This window comes from Plasmodium chabaudi (genome assembly GCF_900002335.3).
Source record: "Plasmodium chabaudi chabaudi strain AS genome assembly, chromosome: 14".
In the NCBI taxonomy this organism is placed as follows: domain Eukaryota; phylum Apicomplexa; class Aconoidasida; order Haemosporida; family Plasmodiidae; genus Plasmodium; species Plasmodium chabaudi.
The window spans coordinates 2,150,672-2,164,687 of record NC_030114.2 but is presented as its reverse complement, the minus strand read 5'-3'; the positions used below and the strand labels follow the sequence as shown (position 1 = coordinate 2,164,687).

The 14,016-nt window shown below is 23.1% G+C and overlaps 6 protein-coding genes across 6 annotated transcripts; 3 read left to right on the top strand and 3 right to left on the bottom strand.

Moving 5' to 3' along the window:
* Positions 1-623: 623 nt before the first annotated feature.
* PCHAS_1458800 (zinc finger protein, putative) lies at positions 624-1,394 on the top strand (the record flags this gene model as incomplete). Its single annotated transcript, XM_734968.2, has 1 exon — positions 624-1,394. One exon carries the CDS (start codon positions 624-626, stop codon positions 1,392-1,394), a length of 771 nt encoding a protein of 256 aa, XP_740061.2.
* A 775-nt stretch (positions 1,395-2,169) lies between these two features.
* On the bottom strand, positions 2,170-3,147 carry PCHAS_1458700 (SNARE protein, putative; the record flags this gene model as incomplete). The annotated part of the gene is made up of 1 exon (XM_734967.2): positions 2,170-3,147. One exon carries the CDS (start codon positions 3,145-3,147, stop codon positions 2,170-2,172), a length of 978 nt encoding a protein of 325 aa, XP_740060.2.
* Positions 3,148-4,838: 1,691 nt separating this feature from the next.
* Positions 4,839-5,550, top strand: PCHAS_1458600 (mitochondrial import inner membrane translocase subunit TIM13, putative; the record flags this gene model as incomplete). The annotated part of the gene is made up of 3 exons (XM_016799827.1): positions 4,839-4,889; positions 5,136-5,308; positions 5,493-5,550. The coding sequence occupies 3 exons, from the start codon at positions 4,839-4,841 to the stop codon at positions 5,548-5,550; spliced, it is 282 nt and encodes a 93-aa protein (XP_016655068.1).
* A 1,355-nt stretch (positions 5,551-6,905) lies between these two features.
* On the top strand, positions 6,906-8,882 carry PCHAS_1458500 (rab specific GDP dissociation inhibitor, putative; the record flags this gene model as incomplete). Its single annotated transcript, XM_016799826.1, has 4 exons — positions 6,906-6,923; positions 7,153-7,213; positions 7,433-7,525; positions 7,690-8,882. The coding sequence occupies 4 exons, from the start codon at positions 6,906-6,908 to the stop codon at positions 8,880-8,882; spliced, it is 1,365 nt and encodes a 454-aa protein (XP_016655067.1).
* A 988-nt stretch (positions 8,883-9,870) lies between these two features.
* PCHAS_1458400 (40S ribosomal protein S17, putative) lies at positions 9,871-10,661 on the bottom strand (the record flags this gene model as incomplete). The annotated part of the gene is made up of 2 exons (XM_016799825.1): positions 9,871-10,281; positions 10,659-10,661. 2 exons carry the CDS (start codon positions 10,659-10,661, stop codon positions 9,871-9,873), a joined length of 414 nt encoding a protein of 137 aa, XP_016655066.1.
* A 1,123-nt stretch (positions 10,662-11,784) lies between these two features.
* Positions 11,785-13,591, bottom strand: PCHAS_1458300 (protein farnesyltransferase subunit alpha, putative; the record flags this gene model as incomplete). The annotated part of the gene is made up of 2 exons (XM_016799824.1): positions 11,785-11,862; positions 12,134-13,591. 2 exons carry the CDS (start codon positions 13,589-13,591, stop codon positions 11,785-11,787), a joined length of 1,536 nt encoding a protein of 511 aa, XP_016655065.1.
* Between the last annotated feature and the right edge of the window lie 425 nt (positions 13,592-14,016).

Sequence of the window (14,016 nt, the reverse complement as noted above, 5' to 3'; positions counted from 1 at the left end):
TTAGCGAAATTCTTAAATTATATTCAATTGAAATAATTTTTACGGTGATATGTGTAATTGTTTTATTATGGCATATCTTTGTTCTATTACTATTTTATTAATTTTAGTTTCTCTCATTATCAATTACAGCATTCATATTTTATATTTTTCTTTCAGGTATATAAAGAAAGTGAAAAAAAAGGAAAAAAAATCGATTCCATGGAAATTATAAGGACATCAAAAAATATATATGAATAAAATAAATAATTTTTATATAAAAATTTTGTGCAATTACTCATAATTCCATAAATATAACTCTATAAAATATATTTATAATGCTAAGAAATTATAATATAATTTTCGTTAAAATTAGAAATGTATATTAATATTAAAAAAAAATGATGAAATTTAATATTTAACACAATTATATCCATAATGTAGTCGAGCTATATAATCACATACTATATTTTTTCTTTTCTCCGTTGTAATGTTTTATAAAAATTATATAACCTTTTAAAAAATATAATGAATATTTTCCAATATATTTTAGTTGCAATTTCATTGTAATTAATTGTTACTGTATAGAGAGTTGTTAAAATCGATATATTGTAAAATTTCAGAATTTTTTCATAAAAAACAAAACAATGAATAATAAAAAAAGAAGCAATCCTTATAATAATAGTGATTACAACAAAAGAAAAGACAAATTTTATGAAAATGAGGGCAAAGGAAAATCAAATGTCGATAATTATGGACGAAAAGTTTGGGATAAAGAATATTATCAAAAATTATTAGACGAAAAATCTTTAAAGGAAAAAGATTCAAATGAACAAAACCAAAATGAAGAAGACGAGTTAATATTAAAACTGTTTCCAGATTTAAAAAAAAAAAATAAAATTGTCCCTCCTGATCCATCCGAAAGGAAATTATTAGAAGAAAGAACAGAAAATTTATCATTAGAAAAAAATTTAGGAAAAGTTCAAATTATTACTCAAAAAACAACTAAAGAAGAACAAGGAGGATATTATTGTAAAATATGTGATTGTACTTTGAAAGATTCGCAAACATATTTAGATCATATTAATGGGAAAAATCATAATAGAATGTTAGGATATAGTATGAAAGTAAAAAATGTGACATTAGATGATGTTAAAAAAAAATTAAGTTTACTTAAAGAAAAAAAAAATAATAAATCTCAAGAAAATATTGAAAAAGATCTATATGAAGAAGCTAAAAAAGGAATAAAAGAGTTACAAGAATTAGAAGAAAAAAAAATGCATAAGAGAAAAGAAAAAAAACTTCTTAAAAAATTGGAAAAACAAAAAAAAAAACAAGAACAATACAATGCCCTAGATCACAACGACGATATCGATGAGGATTTCAAGAAATTTGGTTTACCCACTTCATTTATTTGAATCACCATTTTTTTGTACGTGTTCAGTTACATAACTAGCACTTTTTATTTCACTTTAAACATGCTATAGCATTCGCATGTATTTATTTTTTTTTGTATAACACTGTCTCTTTATTTTCCAAAAAATATTATATTGAAAATAGTCATCATTAAAAATGTTTTTTTTTTTCATCCCCCCATAAAAAATTATATAAATCAAACTAAAACTATTATAAATAATATTTTTTAGTGCTTTAAAAAAATTACATATATTTATTAAGGAATGGTTTGAAAAAACGGAGCATATTGTATTTGCCCGTATAATCATGGAAAATACATATGTGTGTATGCGGTTGAAATGTGAATTTACGAATGTTTGTTTTGTTGATATATGAAATGGAATACGAGATGAAATAGCGTCTTTCAAGACGATAATAAAATTGTTCATACAAAAATAGTAAACATATACATGCTTAAAATCGGCCGAATTTAAAATAATATTTTTGATCACTAAATTAAGCATTATGTGCATTGGATAATATATGAGGTAAATAAATTTAAACAAAGGTGGCAAATGCATACGAGGAACATTTATGTCTGCTATATGTGCATATAGACATGATTCTCTCGGTTTCCAAAATTGCTATTCCATGTGCTAACACATGAAATAATGTGAAACAAATGTGTGTAACGAAAAAAATAAAATATATTAAAAAATTTATAGAAAAATCGTGAAGAGAAAAAAAATCAATAAAAATAAAATACATCAATATCGAAATATATATGAATACAAAGTATCAATACAAATGTTTCAAAATGATTAATATCAAGAGAACAAAAATTAGAGTTGTTAAAAATGAAACACATCGTGCTGCTATTTTACCATTTTCTTCTTTTTCTAATTTTTTTAACTGATATAAACCTTTTTCACTTTTATCTAAAGACATATCTATGTTATAATCAATTTGATCTAATAAGGACCCCTGATCAACTAACATAACTGATAATTCTTTAAAAATGTTATGTAAATCGATTACTGTATTGGCAATTTGTTGTAGATCACTATTTCTTTTATTAATGTTTAGTAAGTTGACTTGATTTGGTTGTTCGTATAGGCTTTGCTGTTCATGCATGTTATATTCTTCGTTTATTATCCCTTGCATGAATAGGTCTGAATTTTGTTGGTTATAAGTTTTATGGGGTGTATCATTTTGATATTGCTCAACTTGATCACAATTATTTGTCAATTTTTTATATTCCTTTATATAATTATTTTGTTTTTTTTGAAAAGATTTAGAAATATATTGTAATTGAGAAATTAAACTGCTTTTTGCATTTTTTTTGAGCTTCTCAATAATATAGTTTTCATTATTCACATCATAATTACTATCATTAGATATCATGTGAATTTTTTGTTCACATTTTTTTATTAGCATAGTTATATCAGTTGACATTTGTGATATTTCTTCTGATAATTTTTCATCATTATTTAAAACATTATAAAGTTTATTTTTTTGTAATCTTTGTAATTCTAATAACTTTGTTTTTATATTATTTATATCTTCTGTACATTCTTCCGTTGTTTCGATCCAATATGGGGGTAGCATACTTTCTTCTTGCATTTCAATGTCTTCATTTTTTAGCAAATTTTCTCTACCTGAATCATTATCATATAGTTCTTCATATGCCGATAATTTAAATCGATTTCTTTTTCTTTTTATTTCTCGTCTGTAGTCAAAATATTTATTTGTTATATTTCTATATATCACATCCATATTGTTCACACTCTTTATTTTTTTCCCGTTGATCCTTATTTAATTATACTCATTAATTTTTTTTTAGGAATATTATTGTACTGATTACTCCTTTTGCCTCTTATATATTCCCTGTAATGTATTTATACTATAAAGGCAAATATATCGTTTTTTTTGCTTATAGTGGGGTGTAAACTATCCTTGTTTTTTCTTTTGTTCGTTCTTCTTTCTTTTTTTATATTCAAATAAAAAATTAATTGGAGTAAAAAAAAACTCCTTTCACATTATTATATCTTTCATATTTTTTTTTTATAAATACTATTACACAAAAGTATTCATATAAATTGTTTCTTTTATTGCAATTCTAATGATACATTCCTAATAATATTTTTTCCGTTTATTTTAGAAATATGTAAGAAAAATATAACTATATATGCATGTGTTTATTATGCATTATCAAATATATGATAGGAAATATTTGTGCGATTTAAAAAAAAATGTGAGTAATTTATTATTATTTTTTTTTAATTTCACCGAAGAAATATATTAATTTTTTACAAATTTTTCATGTAAAACTTCTTTTTATTTATTTTATTTTTTCTTCGTTTAACTATTATGTTTTTTTCTTGTCATTTGCTATGACAATTTTTTCTTAAAGCATATGAATAAAACTAACCGTTTCCCGTAGTAACCCTTTAAGATACACCTTTAATCATATAATATATATATGCGGACTTATGTGTAATAGAATATATAACTATTTTCAATTTTATTTATCAAATTTTCCTCTATTATAATCATAACTTATGCTTTTGAGGGTTTTTCTATGAAGATATTTCTATTAGTCGCATATAATATATTATACACAATCTTATATGTTATCACAGCGTGGTATTTAAAAAATATTTACTGCTATAAGGTTTAAAATATGCAAAAAGTTTAGTCATGGTTATATATAACAGTCTTTTTTCCTCAAGCGTATACATATGTATATGAATACTTCTGGTTTCAACAGTTTCTCCTTAAGATATAAATAAAATGATGTTCTTATGAAAATATGAAATGTATTTTCCCAACAATATGGTTATATATATTTTACTTTCGCTTAATAAGTTGATATTTTATCATGTATCTCTTTTTTTATTTTATATTCAATGATTTGTTTAAAAAGGGGGGTAAAGAAAAAAAAAATTTGCTTAAGCATCATCCATAGTCGTTAATTTCCATATAGCACTAATATGCGCATTATATATGTTGTTAGAATAATTGAACAATAATTTATGTAAAATATATTAAGAGAAATGAATTTTCAAAACTTTAATGTTTTCCAAATAAAGAATGGAAAAAAGTATATATATTCCTGTAATTATGTAATTTTTTTGAAAATAAAATGCCATTATTTAAGTACAAAAAAAATCAGTTTACTTATTTTGAAATAAATAAAAATTTAAAGTTTCATAAAATTTGTTAATATTTGTATTATCGTTATTATTTTTACTATAATAAAAATAAGGAATTTTATAAGAAATATAAGGGGCATATTAATATGTTCAAGTTTGTTAAGTTCCCAATATTGTTTTAACCTTTAAGATAGTGTAAAATATTCTATAACGACATATCATCGATAAATAAATCAGCATACACATAATTCTTTTCAAAAGAATATAATATATATATGTAACCAAGTGGAATTATATCAAAAACAACAAACAATGGACCCATCCTTAACAGGGGATAATATTGATGATAAGCAGAGAGCAGCTGTACGCAACAAAATGAATATATGCATGTATATATATGTTCTAATTGCCCTACTTCGATAAAATAATATATAAAAATGTCACTATAGGCATCGTGCTTTTGTATTTTTAATTCCATTCCTTAGGAGAGGAAATGATAAAAATGCAACTACGAATAGCCTACATTTTTCAGTATATTATGTAAGCATGTTTAGTGGCATCAAACTATTACACACAAATAATTTTTTATATTTTTATTTTCTACAATAGCTTTTGTTAGGTTTACAAGAAATAGTACAAAGACAAAAGGAAAATGTTAAAGTCATGGATATTTGTTTTAATAAATGTGTTCCAAAAATAGGAAATAAATTAAGCTCAAATGAACAAAAATGTATATGGGATTGTGCAAATAGCTACTTTTACACCAACGCATTTTTAAACGAGTAAGTGAAATGATAAAGACAAAAAAATATATAATAAAATAAGCATGCAAACATATCCTTTTTTTGTATTACATAAATATGATTTGTAGTTCTTTTTCATGGCTTACGTTTACATGTGTATATATATATGCATTAATTTACATATGGCACAAAATATAAATATATAATAATTTTTTTTCCTTAGACGATTACAACAAATGACCAAACTTTTAAAATCAAATTCAGATTATTTAAATTTATAATCTTTTTTTTGAAGCTTATTTTATCCTTTTTTGTTTAATTTTTTGCTTTTTTATATTCACATTATTTAACCTTTGTTTTACTCATTCATTATATACAAATTTATAGAAAAAACCTCGTTATATTTGTTTAATATAATTTTAAACTTGCAATTTATTATTTTTTAAAGGAAATATAATCACTTTTTTGGCATTGTATTAGAATTTCAAACAGCTAATACTATATTATATATATTTTTTTGTGTGTGAAATAAAATGCTTAAAAATGTGTATTCTTTAAAGTAAAATATATCTATTTATAATTGTTGGGGTAGAGAAAAAAGGTATTTCAATTTCATAATGAAAACAATTAGCATTGAACATATTTAAACGAACAGTGTTGTGTGTATGCATATATAAAACCACTGATCGGATTCGTTGCAGTATTATTCTATCCCAATATACCGTAAATACATTATAGGCCTTATATGGGTATAATATATATATAATATCCACAAGTAATGCCCTATTTAAGCATTTTGTAAGGGCTCTTAAATCTTTGGAGGGATATAAGAAAATAGGCATGTACGAATAATATCAATTTATAATTTAATTTGATTCGAAACATTTTTTATTAAGTTCATTACCTTTTTATATATTATAAGAAACATATCAATGAAAAAAAAAATAATATATATATGCATATATTTTATATAAAGAAATATGGTAATTTTAGTAGTAACTAGAAAAGTATTATAGTATTAAAAATCAAAGAAATCGTAGGAATTAGAAGAAACAAATAATTTTATAACAGTGTTTCCTCACAAAAAATAAAAAAAAATAATTATTATGCATGTGTAGGGTTATAATGTGCGTTTTTTTTTATTTTTTTTTAGTGTGATAATCTTTAGTCTTATTCATATCGTACAATTAAATATTATGTCAACTAATAAATATAATATATTTAATTATAATATATCAATGGTAGCTTGCATTATAGTATTTAATAAGTATTTATATATATATATAATATTTAAGCATATATATAATAGTAATGTGTTTTTAATTATTGCATATTGTACCAAATAATACCGGTATTATACTTTTGTATATATAATATAATTTTACTCGGATTATATTATTATTATTATTTTATTTTAATTATATTTTATTTATTTTTTCAATTTTAAATTTATAATAATCAGTATTATTTTCAAATTACTTTTCCTTTTCTATGACCAAATAATTTGGAGAATTTATTAAACTCAGTATATTACTAGAATATACACAAATAATATTGAATAATAGAATCAAAAAAACATAAGAAGATAATCTAAACATTTATAAAATTTGTTACGTTGCATTATTAGCAGAATAAGATGAATGAGCATTATGATGTAATAACTTTAAAAAGAAAAAATATATATGTATACATATTAATAGCATAGTTTATGAAGCATTCCCCCATATTTTTTTATATACCTCAGAGCATCCATTTGCTCATCAAAATTACTCTATCATTATATATTCTTGAATATATACATAGAGTTCGCATCCAATGTTAATAAAAAGTATATACTGTTATATATATGAATACTAATATTTTATCATTACTCTTATGTTTAGGTAATTATCTTGGGAACAGGGCTTAAGGAATGTATTCTAAGTGGGCTTTTGTCACATTATGGTAATATACATATACATTGAAAATGTAGAAAAGAAAAATAGAGGCACATAGGCAAAACAAGGGAAAAATACTTAGAGATATATATCTCTAGATATTCTTACCGCCTATATTGTGCAATTGATTGACTTAACTTATTTCTACATCATAATTGTGCACATGTGTATATACATATTTTCATAGCATAACATGGAATATATATATTGTTTTTTTATTATGCAGGTAAAAAAATTCTAGTTCTTGATAGAAACCCATATTATGGTGGAGAAACTGCTTCTCTCAATTTAACCAACTTATATAACACCTTTAAGCCACGTAATAAAAAAATAAGCATAATGAATATGTGTATATAAAGGGAAAATTGTTGAAAAATAGCAAATATGCATGCATATACTTTTATGCTTGATACGGTTATTAAAAGTGATGTATCACCATAGTATACAGCTAATATAATTTCTTTTTCTTTCCCTTTATTATAGGTGAAATGATTCCAAGCAAATATGGAGAAAACAGACATTGGAATGTTGATCTTATTCCCAAATTTATTTTAGTTGGAGGAAATTTAGTGAAAATTTTAAAAAAAACAAGAGTAACAAATTATTTAGAATGGCTAGTTGTTGAAGGATCTTATGTATATCAACATCAAAAAAAAAGTTTGTTGTTTTCGGAAAAATTTATACATAAAGTTCCATCAACAGATATGGAAGCATTAGTATCACCATTATTGTCCTTAATGGAAAAAAATCGATGTAAAAATTTTTACCAGTATGTTAGTGAATGGAATGCTAATGATAAAAGTACTTGGGATAACTTAGACCCATATAGATTGAGCATGATGGATATATATAAGTATTTTAATTTATGCCAGTTAACTATTGATTTCTTAGGACATGCTGTTGCATTATATTTAAATGATGATTATTTAAAACAGCCAGCATATATAACATTAGAAAGAATAAAATTATACATGCATTCTATTTCAGCTTTTGGTAAATCACCATTTATATATCCATTATATGGACTTGGTGGAATACCAGAAGGGTTTTCACGAATGTGTGCAATAAATGGAGGTACATTTATGCTTAATAAGAATGTGACTGATTTTATATATAATGATAATAAACAAGTATGTGGTATAAAATCCAGTGACGGAGAAGTTGCATATTGTGATAAGGTCATTTGTGATCCAAGTTATGTTATGCATTTAGAAAATAAAATTCAAAAGATTGGGCAAGTTATTAGATGCATATGTATATTAAGTAATCCAATACCAGAAACAAATGATATTAATAGTTGCCAAATTATTATACCACAAAATCAATTAAATAGAAAGAGTGATATATATGTTAACTTAGTTTCATTTCAACATGGTGTTTCATATAAAGGTAAATATATAGCCATTGTTTCAGCTACTGTTGAAACTAATAACCCAACGAAAGAAATTGAAAAGGCATTGGAATTGCTAGGACCAATTGACGAAAAATTTATTAAAATATCAGACTTATATGTATCCACGAATCCAAAGCCAAAGGATAATATATTTGTTACATCCTCCTATGATGCAACATCACATTTTGAAACCGCAACAAATGATCTCTTACAAATATGGGAAAATTTATGGGGTCAAAAATTAAACTTTGATGACTTGAATAAAAATGATATCGAGCTATGATTTAGCCCCCGTTTATCAAAAGCATCAAAAAAGAACGAACAAAATAATTATTATTGTTATTATTAATTTATTCGATTTTACATTCATAATGAATTGTATTGAATTTATATATTCATCCTTTCGTTACTATGCATATAATGATTGCCTATTTATTACGCGATGATCAATCCACTTAAAATGAATACGTTTGTGTGTATTATTTTTCATATATACCATCATTTATTTAATACATATATTTTCCATTTGAATTTTTGTAATAAAAAATAGCAGCATTTTCAACTAAATATGCATAGTTAATGTATATATATATACCTTTGTCGGACTTTCTATATATATGCATACATATATTGTATATGTTTTACCTTTCGATTTTTTTTGATTTTACAATATACATTTCAACATATAAACAAAAAACATTTAAAAAATGAAATAATAATAAAAAGGATAATTTATTCTATCATAATAAAATAGTATAAGAACTATAAATAATAATTTGCATATAAATATTTAGCTTTTGTGAATATTATTTTGTTACGACAATACCCAATTATTATCGTTTTCATAAATGTTACACACATTTCTACTGTTATTATTGCTATAAAGCAATGTTATTATTTTTTTAGCATAATTTTTAAATAAATAATTTTTAATTTAAAAGTTCAAATGCATTTGTAAAAAAAGTTAATCATGAATAAAAATATTTTATTCATAAGTAAGACGTTGATAAAAAAATTTTAAATATCTTGTTTATATATGCACATAATATTCAGTTATATAAGAGCAGGATAAAAAAAATAATTACGAGCATAATAATGTGCTATTTTGTTTATTCTCTCTATATAGTATATTTTTATTTTTCGAAAAATCTCAACTTGGATGCAATTTTCTTCTAAATCTACTGATATATTTAAAATTTTTTATTACCACTTCAACATTCATATATACAAAAATGCATAGATTGCGTAATTTACATATTTAATACACTATTTTAGTATTGGGTATTCATTCTGTTTTGTTTTTGGTGATTTGTATTAATCATTGGGTTGTGGATTTTCATGTTGCTTATATTAATTCCCAAAGATTTAATCATTCTTACAGTATCAGGTTCTACATATATTACATTAACATCGATTTGAGATTTTTCAGGTACGAAATCCAAACGTCTTTCTCTTTCTTCTTCTTGAAGTTTTAAACTAATACCTCTAACTGGTCCTTTTTGAATTCTTTTCATTAAATGTGTAACGAAACCAGCAACCTTGTTTTTCATTCTTTTTGATGGTATGATTGCAACTTCCTCTGTTATTTTCTTATTTATTTGAAAGTCGAGAGTAAGTTTAGCATAGTATTTCTCGACAATTTGCCTGGCGGCTCTTTTGATAGTCTTAGTACGAACTCTTCCCTGTAAACGTATAGAAGTAGAGAATGCAAAAATGTATGGTATGTATATATACATGTGGGTATATGCAATATCAAGGCTCCAATATTACATAGAACCGAAAAAAATAAATATATATAATTTGAAAAGCACACATAAGGAAGAAGATGGGTAAAACAACGCTTGTATATATGATTTAGTATTTATCCCACATATACTTCAATTGCTTTTTTTTTTCATATGCAATTTTGGATATGGTGAGATTCCATATAATACAATATAAATATGGATATATATGAGGAAATTACATATACATATTTTTTTTGTATCATTAGGATTACTATCATAATTTTCATAATATTACTTTTTTTTTTTTAACATATATATTATTTAATTATTACCATTTTTCCAAGAGATTCTCAATTCGTTTGTTTTCAATTTATTCTATATTTAATATAAATAAAATATTAAAATGCTTATTTATTTTTATTTTCTTTTTTGAATTTAACTTTTTAGTAACATTATTTTTATCTTAAACATGTTATAAATATTTGTAAACAATTTTTTTTTTTATTTAAAAAAAATTATTTTTGCAACATGGAAATAAGAAAAATAAACCAGTATTGTAAATATATATATGAGGTATCTTAAATAAAGTATATTTTGCTGATATTATATGTTATTATATGCTTATATAGGTATATGTATTCCTTAACCAAATGTACTCAAAAAAATTAAGGCACTGGTATTATAAATAAATATTAATACCTTTTATTATTTATTTATACTTTAATATGCTACATATTATATATATACATATATTTACAATTTATAACTTTTTAAACCCCTTTGAAATACCTGTTTCTTCTTTGCATATATATAGCCAATATACCTAATAAGAACATTTTTTAATACTGCAAAATTTACCCTGCGGTATTTATTAATACGTACATATATATATATATATATAAGTGCATTTTCAAATTTTAAGCTTTTATTTGTTTATTTATTATATTTTAAAATCTATATATATATATATATATATATATATATATAATTATAATGACTTAAAAAATAATCACAATAAAAAAATTCCCATTACACCTAAATAATTAAGCCATAAATTTCCTCCAAATTTTGAAAATTTTTTGGCCTCAAAATTTAAATGTAGAATATATATATTTTATACATTGCATAAAATAATTATAAAAAAATACATGTTTTTTTTTCTTTAATACGTTTATAAGATATATATGAATATTTTTAAATTTTTTAGCTATTTTTTCTTTTATATATCCTATTTGGATTTATAATATGTATGAACGCATAAAAGAAAGTGGTAACACAATTCGTACATATTTTTTTAATATGAATAATATACATTATAATATATGAAACAAGGATATTTGAAAACTGTTCAAAAATTAAGTCTTTTCCTTTTTATTCGATTTATTTCTTCTAGTATTGTAAAATCATAGGGGGTATGTAAATGTTGTATAGTTGGGAAAATTGTATAAATATGTTTTATCATTCTGAAATTTGTTCAATTATATTGGTCCATATAAAATCGTTGAAATTGTCGTTTTTCTCGAGATGTTTATAGCACTAAAAAGAAAAAAAATATGTAATAATTTGTAAGCATTGGTTATATGCGTATTTATTTATACATTGCATTGTCCAAGTTGTATCATAAATATGTACAGCATATGAACTATTTAAAGGGTAAACCCATTCACCCTTTGATATAGATACGTACGCATGCATTGGAAATGCTTTTATTTTTAAATATAATAAGTTATATAAATAAATTAAAGAAAAAAACATTATGAAAATTTATGGTTATTTATTATTTTTTTGTTCTATTTTTTTCATATACTTGTGCTTCCTCATAGTGAGATCCATTGTATGCATAAAGTTGGGCTAGAAATAACAGGACGGATTTTGACTTTGCTGCCAATTTTGTTAAATTATTTTTAACAAAGTTAACAATGGGTATTTCAAAAATGTTATATGCACTAGTTTCCTCTAATGATGTTATTTCTTTATTTGTTTTTGATTCAGTGGGTGGCAATTTTTTTATCTTTTGGCATAACTTAATGTATTTTAAAAGCATGTTAATAAAGTAGCTAAATAGCGCTTCATTGTCATAAAATTGCATACCATAATTTAAGCAGAATATAATTTCTTTTTCCAATTTATTTATATCTTTTATATGCTTTAATTTGGTAAAAATAAAATGTCTATATACCCATACAGAATTATTATAAATATCACATTTTAAAAAATAATTTATATAATTATATTCATGTAATAATATATTATACTTATCATAAATATGTTTATTTTTTGTAAGCATTGAAAACTTATTTAATAGCCAAGTTTTATGTGCCCAAGAGTTATAATTTTTTGTATCAAGAAATATGTGACAATTAGTATATAACAATTCTTTGTATAAAAATTCATCAATATTAATTTGTGTTTCTTCGTTTTTATGTAAAGAGTTTTTAAAAAAGGTACTATCATCAATTATGTCTTTTAAATTTTCATATAAAACATCTTCTTTCTCAATTTCAAGATCACTATTTTCTAAATTACTCATAAATACACTTTCATGATGATTCTCATTTGATGAATGAATGCTACAAATGTCTTCATCACTAGATAAGAAATTTTGTTCATCATCAAATAAGTCATCGCCATTATAATATACATCTTTCTCCGTTTGAAAATCATTTTTTTTCATTTCTTCGTCAATTGGTTTGCCAACTTGTGTAACATCGTTTTGCTCTTTTTGGTCATTCGTTTTTCTGTTTTTTTTCAAATTAGATTTGTAAATATATTCGACTAGCCATCTTCTATGATACCAACTTTGGAAGCTTTTTATATTTTCACTAATTATAAATCGTGTGTATTCTAACTCATTCAAATAATTTAAATTTAACCTTTTCAAACATTTCCTTCTATATATCCAAGCGCTATAATATGAAGTATTTATTTTGATTACAAATGTTGATATTATATAGCCTTTGAAGGAATAAATTTTATTCTCTATTAAAAAAGCTAATAAAGAATAAAGTAATTTCTGATTATCATTATAATGTATGTTTAATATATTTATCTTTGATTTGTTCTTTGACCAATTTTCGTCAGGCGTGTGTTCCAAATTTATTTCATGTTTTTGTATTTCCTCTTCTATATCATTCATATCAATATCAAATTTTTTACTTCCCATTGATTTGAATACAGGATTATTCAAAAGAGAAATATTTAGACCATCCAAGCTTTCCCTATAATTAATATTAAACTTTTTAGCGTACGCATTTAGTTTTTCCATTTTCTACATACACCTTTTATTGTAAATATGTATAATGCTTATTATCAGTATGCATTCGTTTTTCTTGATATATGCGCATATATCTATCTAGTTTTTATATATATACACAAAAGTATATACTATTATACTTTATTATTTCACTATAATAAATATTCCCCATCAAAACGAGCAATTTTCCTTATTATAATCATAATTTGGTCAAACATATTAAGATCGTTTTTTTAAAAAATAAGTTGAATTATAGTTTAAAGGGGCATGAATAGAATGAAATATCCAAAAAAACAAGTGGAATGAAAAATATAAAAAGTAAAAAACATACAAAATTGAAACAAAAAAAAATATAAGCGTATTGAAGCGGGGAATGAATAAATTAAAAAATTGTGCATACGATGTTGGGATGTATCACCGATTAAGGAAAAAAAAAA